We start from the raw sequence: 13,486 nt of genomic DNA on the forward strand, positions 1-13,486 counted from the left end.
ATAGTAAACGGAAGTCGAACAAAATGTCTGTTCAGCCCAAAAACATTTGCAGATCTTGGATGTATTTAAGCGCCTATTTAAAATACCGTATAACAAATGACTACGTTAAGTGTGATAAGCTATGTCAGATATCGAAAATAAATAAACACGCTTTAGCATACAAATATTCGCAACATATTTTTATTTATATATTACATAGCTACTATTTGTTACTAAATAAGGAAATAAAATAACTGGAAGTAAAGCAGAAAACGTTCAAACAGTTATTTCAGATAAAAAAAAAAAAAATACCGATTGCGATGATCAGTTGGGTGGTTTCGGATTCTTATCTCCAAGTGTATATATCTCAAGTGCTGACGACGCTAAACAATTGGTTCATGTCCAGAGTTCATTTCCTACTAAAGAGTTGTCATTGTAAGGGGAGGATTTTTATTCTGTTTATCTTTAAACCTCGATAAATATTTTCTATGATTATAATCACCAAAGTCGATGTCTGTGCTTGTGTGTAGGACTCTCTATGGCTACAACTACGAGGTGCTCTCTTTAAATGTAATGCAGGTATGCATAGAAAAGGCACGCGTAATTCTAGACTCAATAGTCTTTTGACAGCTACAAAACTGAAGGGATATCAAAGTACTCTCGTTTCAGTGATGTAGGTGTGGAAGTCGACACCTGTCTGTGATGAACCCTATCGTTCCGTTGCCTCTGTGACGTATCTATTTCTGTGTCAAATGCGAGTTCATACTCCGGTTACTTCATGGTAATGACCAGTGCGCTCTATCCTTCTCCTACCACCCGACCAGGAAGTGTACCGTTTGTCATAAGTTTGCAGGTTAGAATAAGAAGAAAGGTTGGAGTACCGGCGCGGACCTCTGCGATATGGCACTAAAGAGACACAAACATTATAACGGTCAACGCTATGTGGAAGTTTACCACAACATAGGAGAACGTGGACGAGGTAGGCGTGTTTCTTTGACCATCAGAATTATTATTGTAATTCTGATGGTAACCTTATTTATAGTGTTTATTAACATAAACACCGACAGGACATATCTATTTTGTATTCATGATGATAACTCGTGCCATCAGTTTTCTTCCTCCTTAAATTGTAAATCATGAAAAAAATTAGATTATGAGTGTATCAGATTGTATACATATACTGACATATAATCAGAAGTGTGACAGGATGTACGAACTAGTGTCCATTCAAGTTTTTCAGTATAATTCTCCCTGTTGTTTGTTTAGGATTATGCCAAGGCAGCTTGGCATAATCCTAAAGTTTACGAAGAAGTTTACGAAGAAGCACCCAAGGCATCTTGTCAGTGTGTTGTACCAACACTGTTTAAAAAAATGCCACACATTTTTTTTTAAATTTCCAAAATTAAAACAAACCGTTAGGAATGAACTCATAAATATATCGATCATTCGTTTACTTTTAATGTAAAAGCAAATATGTCCAAATCCTAAATGGCAGCGCTGCTAAACACATGGCACTCAACGCTGATCGCAAGTAGTAAATGAAGTGTTTAAAATATTGTACTTGAAAATAAAAACTTAATTTATCTTTTTACGCGATTTTATGAATAATAAAAATCATATCATAAGCACTACCGATTTTTATTGCAATTTCTCTTAATACATGAGCAGATATCTTATCTCATCCCGCAGTCTGTATATAAAAAGATTACTAATATCGTGAAAGAAAAGAACCTTGAGAGATTCTTTTCCTGCACGACTCTCATTCCTGACTCGTGCAGTTGCTATAATGACGTCAAAAATGGTGAATGAACGAAGCATTACTTTAAGGAAATAAATACTATTAACCACATCAGAGAACAGAAATAAAAATTAAATGAGGCTTGATGAAAGGAATCTATTACCAGACTATAACGACCCTTTAAATCAGTGGTCGCCAAAGTGGTCGATATAACATTGTTAGGGGTCGATTCGGGCTCAGGAATCGATTGGGGGTCGATAGAAAAATATAAGACATCATTGTACGGGTAATATTTAATTCGGTTAACTTGGATTACCTCCATCCAGAATGACAACGCAATTAAGAGTGAATCGTGGGAACAGTGACATGAATAGGACCTGTAAGATGGAGAAAGGTTATGAAAATAGTTATGGAGGCCAATCAAGTGGGCTAGAATGACGTATTTACCAATAAACGGATGTATGTGGTTCCCGCCCGGCCGGAGCGGAGGGAACGAGATTGAATACGTGTAAGTATAAGTAAATAAGAACCGCGCACGTGTTGATCCCAGTCTCAATTTTGCGCATCGACATGCAAGTGAGCGTGAATGTTCTAAAATTCATCAACATACATATTATAATCCAATCGTTATCCATTCACGAACTAAACTTCCTATCTGAAGAGTTCAGCAGGGCTGGTAGTAATACGAGTGATATTAATACTAGTAGTTTATTAATATCACTAGTAATACCAGTGATATTACTAGTGATAGTAATAGTACTAGTAAAAGTAATATAATAATATATATTATATTATACATACAATGAACACTGTAATAACTATAAAATAAACAATCTAAAAACTCACATAAACGTCTTTTTTGCTTGTCCTATTATAATTACGCAATAGTAAAATAGAGTGGGTCGATAAAGAGTGAAGAAACTCTTGAAGGGGTCGACAGTCAAATAAGTGTGGCAACCCCTGCTTTAAATACACCAGAAGTTACGAAAAACAAGAGTGGGCCACTTTTCGTACGCAGAACTAACATTTTGAATTTGTTCCCCCCCCCCATTTAGTGGACAACGCTAATAAATGGGGGGGGGACAAACAGAACTTGATCTTCTTGTATTTCCATAAATATTTCCATCTTTCTATATTGAGCTATGCCGTCACCTAATGGTTTCACCCTGTTTGCCGTATTAATTTTGTTGAATGATAGGCTGAAGAGAGTGGAACTACAGAGAGGGCCTGCTAATCAAGAACAATTCTTTGTAACATTGGAATATGGACAAATTAATACAAGTAAAAGAAAACATGTAGAGAGCCAGTATGCTGATTGCAGATGTTATTGTTTCAAACCTTTGGTCAGTACTGAGCATTAGAAATGTGAATGAAGTAAGTGTCAGTATCTTTAATCCGGCTGCATATTTCCTTCTGTAGTAAGACTATCACTTTAAATCTGGAATCCAAAACAAAACTAAGAAATACAACGAAAAGCCAGACGATGAAAATTAGTCTTTTCAGCCACTAAGCGTTACAAGATAGGAAATAATATTCAGCTACTCTGACTATGAGAAAATTAGTAAACCGATTTCAATCCAGGGATTTTCGCGAGATGTGCGTGTGTGTGGGAGGTGGACGATATCTGTCCATTCATTCAGTACTTTCTACTTAAATATTAACCAAATATATAATTTATAACGAAAGACTTTTATCATTTATTGGTCTATTTAATGGTTCAATGAGAAATCTTATTTGTACCAACTCCACTTCACCTTCTCACCTTGTAATTTAATAGGAGGTAAGGCGAATGTGGCGATGGATCCAAATCAGTCGCAGTCATTAATCAGGAATTACCGAGATATATAAGATATCACCTCCCCATACACACGCACAGTGTTACTTACAATTTAACTGAAAATGATTTTAGCAAATAATATTAATTTCAGCCGACAGAGTTCATATATTTGATTTAATTATTAAATGAAGCATTTCCCAAGATTTGTTAATTATTTCTTAAAATATCTTGATATGATTATTAATTATAGTGACTGGGATTTATACATTTACTCAGTGTGCGCCGTTTTCATCCATTTAGAGGTCGATGGACAATTTTTACATTTACCTGATGTCTCAGTGGTGTTACTACGATTTATCTCCTCCCCCCCCCACACACACACATACAGACGCACACGCACATCTCAGCATGTTTTTAGTGCTTAAAACGTTTAAAACCTTTAGAGCTTAAAACAGATTCCTTCATACCTGATGAGCACTTTCATTAGTTTGCTAAACTCTACCCCCCTTCCTCCAAATGTACCTACTTCAAAATGCTAGTTGTCATTAAGCTATAAGTTTCTTAAAACTGTGGAATTTATCAAATAATGTGATAATTTACACGATAATTTTAAAAAAAATAAACGAAAAAAAAAATTTAAAAAAAAATGATCCATTGAGATATTTGGCATGGTTGTGTTTCTTACAAAAAATGAAGTCTTGCAGGATACGAATTAGCCACACACCCATTATTTTCTAGAAGAGTCAGTTATGCTTATACTCATTCTAGATTATAAACGTACGGAGTAATTATCTTGATTGCTGTTCTTGTTTTTGGAATTACGGCAGAAGCAACCAAGACTGAGGCCAGTGTTTTGGGTGTGTAAATTGCATGTATTCTTCGGGCTTTTCTATTTTTTGCTTCGGGATTATCGCTATTTTGCGTAAAAAATCCTTCCACATCCATATGAGACCAGTTAATTCACATTTAGTTGAAAAGATCTTATAACATTTCTTCAAGTCCTAGACGAGTTTTGAAACCCAGATCTTTCCAACGAAGGGCATCGTCCATATGACTGAAGATTATCTTATCTAGAATTATCGCAGAAGCAGCAAAGGTGGTGCGAATATCGCACATCACATCTATCAGCTACATCCATTTTCAAGCTATTATGTTATATGAGAAGAAAAACAGAACTCCGACTTCATCGAAAATAGCCGAGAAAAATTCTAATCATCGTTGTGTTCGTAGTCATGGCTTTTTCGAAACATCTGTCCTCCCAGTTGAACCACAGAAGTGCTACTGCTGAACAGAGCTGTTGTCTTTCGGCACAAGTAATTGTAATTTTGGCATATTTGTAACACTAATCGTTCAGGAGACATTTATTGTAAAACTAAATGAGTAAAACGTTTTGATTTTTTTCTTCATTTCTAAATAGACATTAAAATCCTTTCTTATGGTGAACTCGTTTAACGGATAAAATGAAAAAATCTTAAACTTGCTTCCTTTGCTTGTAAATCATTTAGTTTAAATATTCATTCATATATTTCACTGGCAAAAGAATTGCAACTAAATCAGCTGTTGAGATTCACAGGATAAAATAAGCATAAAACCCTTCTTAGAAATACATGGAATTACATGTATTATAGTTTTAAAGAAACATTCAGGTTATCCAACTTAAGAACGTATCATATATTCCGGCTGCACGCTCCATGAATATGCATTTCTATAAATCCATGCATTTTACATAATTTTTTTTGACAAAACTTTGCATAACTGTCCGATTTTAGGGAAAGACATTAAGACAAAATCTCGGATTATTTCGGATTTTCTAGAATATCTTGAAACACGTTCTGAGGACAAAATTGACTTTTGAGAAGAAATTATATTAGCTCGAGGATACATTATGGAGTTTACATTCGGCATGTTTAGAAGGTACTGCGGGCGATATTGCACTTCGCTTAACTGTAAGACTGTTTACAGTAGTATTATTATTAAATGACAACTTCAAGGAGTGCAAGGGCTCATCGTGGGAGGACACACTACACCACTCCAACTCACCGTCTCCCTTACTTAATCCTTCAACTACACAACAGTACTATCATAAACTCAGAGCGCCATCTTGGATACCTATCTTTGAGGATTTAATCCAGAGGAGAGAAATTTTTTTCCCGTTCCGGTTTGGAGCAACATTGTGTGTGTTCAATGGACACTATGGTGTGAGGAACAAACAGCCATGGCGTCCACCTTAATAAGATGTAGGACATCCTTCTTTTTGCTGCGATGAATGCAGCAATCCTACGGGACATACTTTTCACAAGCCAACAATAGCGATTAATTGGAATTTTGAACCATTCTTCCTGTAGGCATGTAATAATGAGCTTCTGGACTGTTGTGAGGCGGGCATCCCTTGACCTCACCCAGATCAGGACTCCGTGGAGGCTAGTCAAGTGTGGCGACGTTCATGTTACAGCAGCATTCTTTACGACAAGGTGCATTGTCTTGCTGAAAGAGACAATGGTCAGTTCCGTAGAAATGCCACTAAGTAGGAAGCATTGCATTGTCCAGAATGTTCAGATACCTCTCGGACTTCAGTATTCGTGGCACCACAAACAGGTCCGAGAACAAACCAGGAAAAACAGGACTATACCGCTATCACACCGCTATCACACCGCATCACACCGCTATCTCTGAATTTTTGTTGGGATTACGCGCTCTGGTAAGAGACGTTCACCGGGTATTCGCCACCCGCACTCGTCCATCATCTCCGTAGAGGGTGTAGCGTGATTCGTCGCTTCATTACACAATTTTCCAAGTTTTCGCGTCCCAGTGTACACGCTCTTTGCAACATGGATTTTCAAGGTAGGACTGCAATATGCAAGCCCCACATTCACTGAACTAACATACAACGTCGTCTTCAATGGTGCCTTGGTTCTGAATATTTTTTGTGCAGATTCTTGCTCCATTTGATGCCTGGAACTATGCATTCAGTGAGTGTGGTGAGTCGCTCACTGCGGGTAGCACTTGCAGTTGACTCCCTACATTTCCACCTCAGTATGGTATCACTAACTGTTGATTTGGGAAAGCCCAATTTTTCGACAATTTGCCGAACAGATAGGGCTGCAACATGCCATCCTATCACAATGCCTCTTCCAAACTCCGTCACTGAATTTGGAGTATTATATTCTTCCAATTATACTGACTAACAGACACGCGAATCGTTACATGGAACGATGCACCTAGCCCATGTGGGTGTTCGTCGACTTTATATATATATATATATATTATATATATATATATATATATCAGCGTTCATATTTACTCGGTAGATAATGTTACGAAAAATAAATTAGTTTGAATGACTATAATACCGAGAATAAAAAAGAATAAAGTTTAATGCTGAGATACTACTAGTTTCGTTGAAAAAATCAACTTCTTCAGGTATCAAAGACAAAGAATTATATAAAAAATAACAGAGACATTATAAAATTACATCAACAGATCTATTATAAAAGACCGTATTACAGTACGGTCTTTTATAATATTCAATTGGAACTCCAATTGGAACTCCAGCACAGGAATGCGTGCTGGAGTTCCAATTGAAGTTGACTACGTGCGTGAGTTATCACGAGAGCGCCAGTACTGGACAGTGGCAATGTGTATCAATCTTCTTAAGAGAGAAACCATTGTTGATAAATTTATCTCTCACCATCGTTCACCTACTATTTGAAGATTCTTCTTCCCCAAGAGCATTTATATCTTTGCCATACATCAACTCTCTCCGCCCAAAACTGGCAAAAATTCTTAAGAAATTCAACATTAGAACTTGTTTCACTACGTTTCCAAAACTTCGCTCCATACTAAGTAGACCTAAAGTAAAACATCACTCTCTTCAGTATCCAGGAGTCTACAAGATCATGTGTGAATGTGGCAAACCATATCACGGCCAGACGGCTAAATCTATCCTTTTACGTATTGAGGAACACAGAAGAAACATATCGTACAATAGGACCAGAGCCAGCGCTCTCTCTAGCCACGTTCTCTTCTCTATTAACTCGGATGAAGGCCACCAACACCGTAGACTGGCCGCAAACTTCTAATTTACATATGTGTTATGACGAGCTTGAAAGAAAGATAATCGAATCTAAAGAAATATCCCTTGATTTCATCCCATATAAACAACAGCTTTAACTACAATCTGTCTGACGCACACATTGCCACTGTCCAGTACTGGCGCTCTCGTGATAACTCACGCACGTAGTCAACTTTAATTGGAACTCCAGCACGCATTCCTTTTAAATTGTACTACGATCTTTTATATTATATCAGTTAATTCTTTGTCTTTGATACCTGAAGAAGTTGATTTTTTCAACGAAACTAGTAGTATCTCAGCATTAAACTTTATTCTTTTTTATTCTCGTTATTATAGTCATTCAAACTAATTTATTTTTCATATATATATATATATATATATAAGTGTAAACTTCGCCGGTTCATGAATATTTCACTAAAGTTTATAAGGCAGAACACCGGAATAAGTTGATAATAATTATATGACAACATGACATTTCATCCTAATTGCACGGGATTTCTTCACGTGTAAATATACAAAGTAGTAGACAAAACAGTAAGCAATAACAAAGGTGAAAACTGTTATGCCATTGTAGAAGAGACTGATGTTATTTTTTAAATATTTCTAATTGTTCAGAACGTTCTGCGTGTTTATGCATTCACGTGAATGTGTTTAACTAATGAAGGTTAGGATGTATTCAGACAAGTTAATACTTTGGTTAATATTTAGATATTTAGGATCCAAAGCCGTTTCCTAAGACTCTCAGATTTTTCTCACTTTTGTATCATAGCAACGGTGTAACAGTTCCGATTTATCCCATAAAACTTGATGTCTGATTTTCGAATCGTCTTTGTGGGACAACTGAAGAGAGCACGTGTGATGACAAAGTTGAGACTTCACTTCTGTGGTATTCAGTATCTCGAACGTGTTTTTCAATGCGTTGTTCAATTGATTCTTCTGTCTGTCCATAGTAAGATGACCGGCATTCGCACCATAGCCGATAAACACCCGGATATTGAAGTGGGCTTACTAATTAGTGCGATTTTAAAAAAAAATCCATTTGAACTGTTCCGAGAGCAACTTTTCATTTAGGTTCAAATCTATTTCATCCCCTGCTTCCAACTAGTAAAACTAAGAAATTTATTGACTAAAAGTCTACTAATAATTTTGATTAATTTCAGTTAGTGCACTTTCCGTTTTCTTTAAATTTTTAACGATTATTGCCTTTACCGTTTTTGTTACCGCTGTTTGCTTTCAGTGTGTATTTATGTTCGTTTTTCCGAATAAAAGTAAATTTATAATCAGAAAAAATTGCCAAAAAAAAAAACATATTAAAAAAATGAAGGCATAAAAACAATAAATTACTGTACACAAATAAATGATTTTCTTGGTTAAGAAATTGATTATTTTATTAGTACTTCGTGTTAGCGTGGTGATTTTCAGAATATTTTATTAATTTTCCTTTCCATCAAATTCAGCTGCGTACGTTCGCTACGCACTTTATTGTATACAGGATGGTACATCCTAACTTCTTTAAAATAAGCACGCACGCACGCACGCACGCGCTCACACCACACACACACACACACACACACACACACACAAGAACAGTTCCGTAAATCAGAGTTGTTATTCAGAAGCATAGTAAGCAATTTTGGTATTCATGATAAACCAAAAGCTAACAGCGACACTGTTGTATTAAAATTAGAACAACATTAAATTACTAAATTAACATTGTACCGTGACAAATCTACGGACTCCACGGAGGGGTGTCCGTATGTATTAAAAATCTCCATAGAAGCAGGGACGACGAGACAGATTCGCCCTATATCAGCTGTTATTAGAATTAATAACAGCCCTTCCTTGCTGTTACTAGAATTAGTAACCTGTTCCACAACAAATCAAATTATCCTGAAACATGTCGTGGTGATCGAATAATCCAAACAGGCGAAATTTTCTTCCTGTTATTTATTTACTTTTCTTTTAGAATAAAGGTGACATTTCATTTGAAACACCTAAATAATTTAGTTTTAACAAGCTCAAAGCATATTTTGTATTTGAATGAAAGCTTCTTTATTGAGGTATATGCTGCAATAAAAGCTAGCATTTATATAGAGAATGCTCGATATTTCCACACACACACACACACACACACACACACACACACACACACACACACACACACACACACACACACACACAGAGAGAGAGAGAGAGAGAGAGAGAGAGAGAGAGATGGGAGAAGAGATAAACAAGAAATATTACTATTCCTTCTATGCACGAAATCTGTCCAGGTGAAACGGAATAAGTAGTTTTTGATATCTGTATTGAAAAATAAATAAAACATACGTACTGTGGTATCCATGTTCAGTTAATCATGCACTGCTTTGGCAGTGAACTTCAGAAACAGGAATAACGCAATATCAACAGCACAGATTGACCGACTAAAAATGGAATTATTTTCATTCTTTACAAAGAGTAACTAAACCATTATAGTTGCTCAGCCAATACGAGCATCATGGTCGTGCCAGCATTTACGAAATAACGTGTGCTTTTATCTTTCTATAACTAAGTGATACTGTGGGTTTAGTGCTTTGTAATTATGATAGAGAATATGTATGAGCAATTTGGCCATCTGCAACCTCTGTCATTGATTTTATATAAATTTTAAATCTTGTTTGACCAAAAATGTTTGTTTCAAAGATTAATTTTCCGACTCTGTTCATCTCTGGAAGAGCCTTTAATAACATATTTGGCAACCTCATAAAAAATATCTGTATAACTAAAGGCTAAATTGCCGTGTTGCAATAAATATTTTGCCGTGGGCGCGACAACAAACCGAGTAGAGTAGATATCCTTCTAGCCATCTGTCGTTGCTCCGTGCTTTGCACTATGAAACGAATTAATAATGTTTCCCTACTCGCGTGTTATGAAGCAATTTTTGAATACCACTGTAATTTACTAGACGATATATCAAGTTAATGAGCAAATATATACATATTCCTCTCACATATAATTATAGACTATTCTGAAATAGAACGAAAACAATTTATGAGTATACATTTCACTGTTTTCGATTTTTTAAAATATATTATTGCAAAACTTAATAACTGGAAAATTCAGCAATTTAAATAATATCCGCTAGAGTAATAGCTTTGATTATTAGAAACTTAGTTTAAATGCTAGTTTTATTTATCATAATTTGATTGTTAATTCAGTAGCATACTGCTGGAAGTGTTGACAATAACACGACCCTTCCTTAAATTTTTATATTAAAAATATATAATTTTTATTTTACGACAAATTTCCTTAAAACTTTTTAAAGGTCAAAAATATTTAAATAATTATTTTAATAGAATAAGCAATAACATATCATTATTACTTCTTCTCTTTTTTTGCTCCAGAAGCCACCTAAATATAAAAAAAAAAATGTTTGCACGCTCATCTTAGGATTTAATAAGTTATGCAAAATAATTTACTTCGAATGCAAAATCAATGTGACAACGTCGCATATTTAAGTTAATCATTTTAATCTCCTTTCCAAATCTTAATGTGAAAAATCACCTCTACTTGAAATTTATACATTTTCTAATTAATTTCGAAAATAGTATTAGTGAACCAGAAAGAGAGTTTTTTTCACAGTTGCCTCTACCTGCGTATATTCATTAACATCCATGTCGCTATATTTGCAAAAGACAGATCCTATAAGTTTTATTCGGGTCACCGACTTGAGGAACTTTTCTAAGTCCTGTTTGCAGTCGGTTCTCTTAGGTAAATCCCCTAAACCTCGTACGATATTCACACATTAATAATAGCTAGAAGTAGGATCACTAATTGCACTAATCTTTCGGATAACAGATGTAGAGATTGGCTGCCAATCGATTTTCGACAAGTTAGGGCTAGTAAGCACCCCTCACTGCCCTAGAAATAATGACTATGAGAGTATAAGAATCTTTCCTCATAATCATTTTGAATCGCTTATTTAAGCAGTGTCAAATAGGATGATCTCCATTGTGTTTACTCTTCCCTGGCTAGCCTGTTCCTTTTTAGTCTTCCAGTTCTATATGCACATTATTTTTGCATTCTCAAGTGCGATCATTTAGACCGCGCGGTTAGCCTAGTGGCTTTGCGCTTCGCAACCATATGCCTGGGGAAGGAGTGTCCCAGGTTCGATTCCCGTTGTTGACGTGAGGAATTTGAGGATCTTCCTCAGGCATAGCCAAGTTAGCCGGTCTTGGGCGCGGTCAGTAGGGTTTTTTCCGCCAGTTTATCTGGCGTTTTTCATCCCGCAAACAGGCAAACCGGCCCCATGAACATACGCCTCTACAGTCAAAAATAATTCCCCCCCCCCCCCCAGCGGCAGATCAGGCGACGGGTCGGTTGGGAGTAGTACTAACAAGAAGTCGCATCTAAAGTAACACGCGGACCCTGCATGGGAAGCGGGAATAACGCGTAGTAGAAGAAGAAGAAGTGCGATCATTCGGATGAAAACTATTCCATCAATTCCTATCCTCGCATATTTTTTGACTAATTTGTAGATTTTTTTCTCTCATCCCCTCATTGTTTAGTTTCATTCTATGATGGATGATTGGAAAATAAAAATATGAAATTCGTATGATAAAACAAAACTTCTTTTGAAAGAAATATTCATGGGCAGACTATTTTTTTTTTATCCTATTCATTGTGCTGAGCGAGACATTCGTGATATCAATGGGCTGATATTAGTTCCATACAATTCTCAGCTTGGTTCTCTGAGTCATTGTGGAATATTGTATCGATTCATAAAATTTGTCTCAAATCTGAGATGACTAAGATGCTTCTTAAGAAGGCCAAGGAGGTTTTTTTTAATTTTTTTTAAATGTGAATCTCTCGCAAATTGCTGGTAGCTTATATACATTAGTACTGTATATCCACGATCGATTAGCTAATACCCAGGTAATCCGAAAACTCTATTCTAGACACTAAATACGAAACGTTTCCAGCCACCTCCAAAAAGCAGAATGATGGTCTCAGATTAGGTGATGACATTCATTTCTCGCTTAAATACATTCACGGATATTAATGGATTCGAACCCAGCCTCGGGGATGAAAAGCAGATACGCTAACCACTCAACCAGTAAGGCGGTCTCTAACGGCTGTCATCGGAGGAGGAGGTGGAGGGAGATTAAACGTTCGCAATGCTCCTTTACAAAATTCAACGTCTCGAGATGCAGCAGGTGCGAGATATAAGGGGAGAGTATTTTTTTCTTAATGTTATCTACTGATATGCAGTCAATTAGAAACAAATATTTGATGTTGCAGAGAAATGACTAATAAAACAGTGCATCGTCCACAATATGTCCACTCATTGCAGCGTACGAAGAGCTAAGTAGGGGGCAGATCCATGCCTTAAGGATAGAGATGCACAACTCAGTTGTTCACATCGTCACTGATGACGATGATGATGATGATGTGTGTGTGTGTGTGTGTGTGTGTGTGTGTGTGTGTGTGTGTGTGTGTGTGTGTGTGTGTGTGTGTGTGTGTGTGTGTGTGTGTGTGTGTATCGATATTTCTCTTGGGTTTTTCCTTATGCTATTCTCATTCCACCCGTTTTTTTTTTTTTTTTTGTAATTTTAGGCGCAGAAACAGCACATTCAGATTCTTTCTTTTGTCGTGCTTTCTTTTTACCTAATTAGGCGTATTAAAGCTGTGTTTGATCTCTGAACATTTTCTCTAACCCATGTGAAATCTGCTTTCAAATGAAACTAATATTCTCCTAACTGCATCAGTTTCATATTCGGAGTATTTTTTTAAAATAATATTTGAGATTTGTTTAAGTTAAGGGATATTACATCCCATATATGAAGCCTTTGGCTCTTCATATATCTAATAATATTTGAGATTTTTTTCGTAAATTTTTCTATAATTATTTGACTATAAAATATTCTAATTTTTTGTTAAA

At 36.1% G+C, this 13,486-nt stretch overlaps 1 protein-coding gene across 1 annotated transcript in view; it reads left to right on the top strand.

The window, feature by feature from the left end:
• The first annotated feature begins 418 nt into the window (after positions 1–418).
• Positions 419–13,486, top strand: part of LOC150103219 (epithelial splicing regulatory protein 2-like) — a 71,616-nt gene continuing 58,548 nt past the window's right edge. Inside the window, exon 1 of the mRNA XM_090397869.1 lies at positions 419–958. Coding sequence (XP_090253995.1) covers positions 880–958 — 79 coding nt within the window. The 5' untranslated portion in view covers positions 419–879. The remainder of the gene's footprint in view (positions 959–13,486) is intronic.

This window comes from Typopeltis vanoorti, chromosome 9 (assembly GCF_054136105.1).
Source record: "Typopeltis vanoorti isolate ZY-2024b chromosome 9, IOZ_Tvanoo_1.0, whole genome shotgun sequence".
NCBI lineage: Eukaryota > Metazoa > Arthropoda > Arachnida > Uropygi > Thelyphonidae > Typopeltis > Typopeltis vanoorti.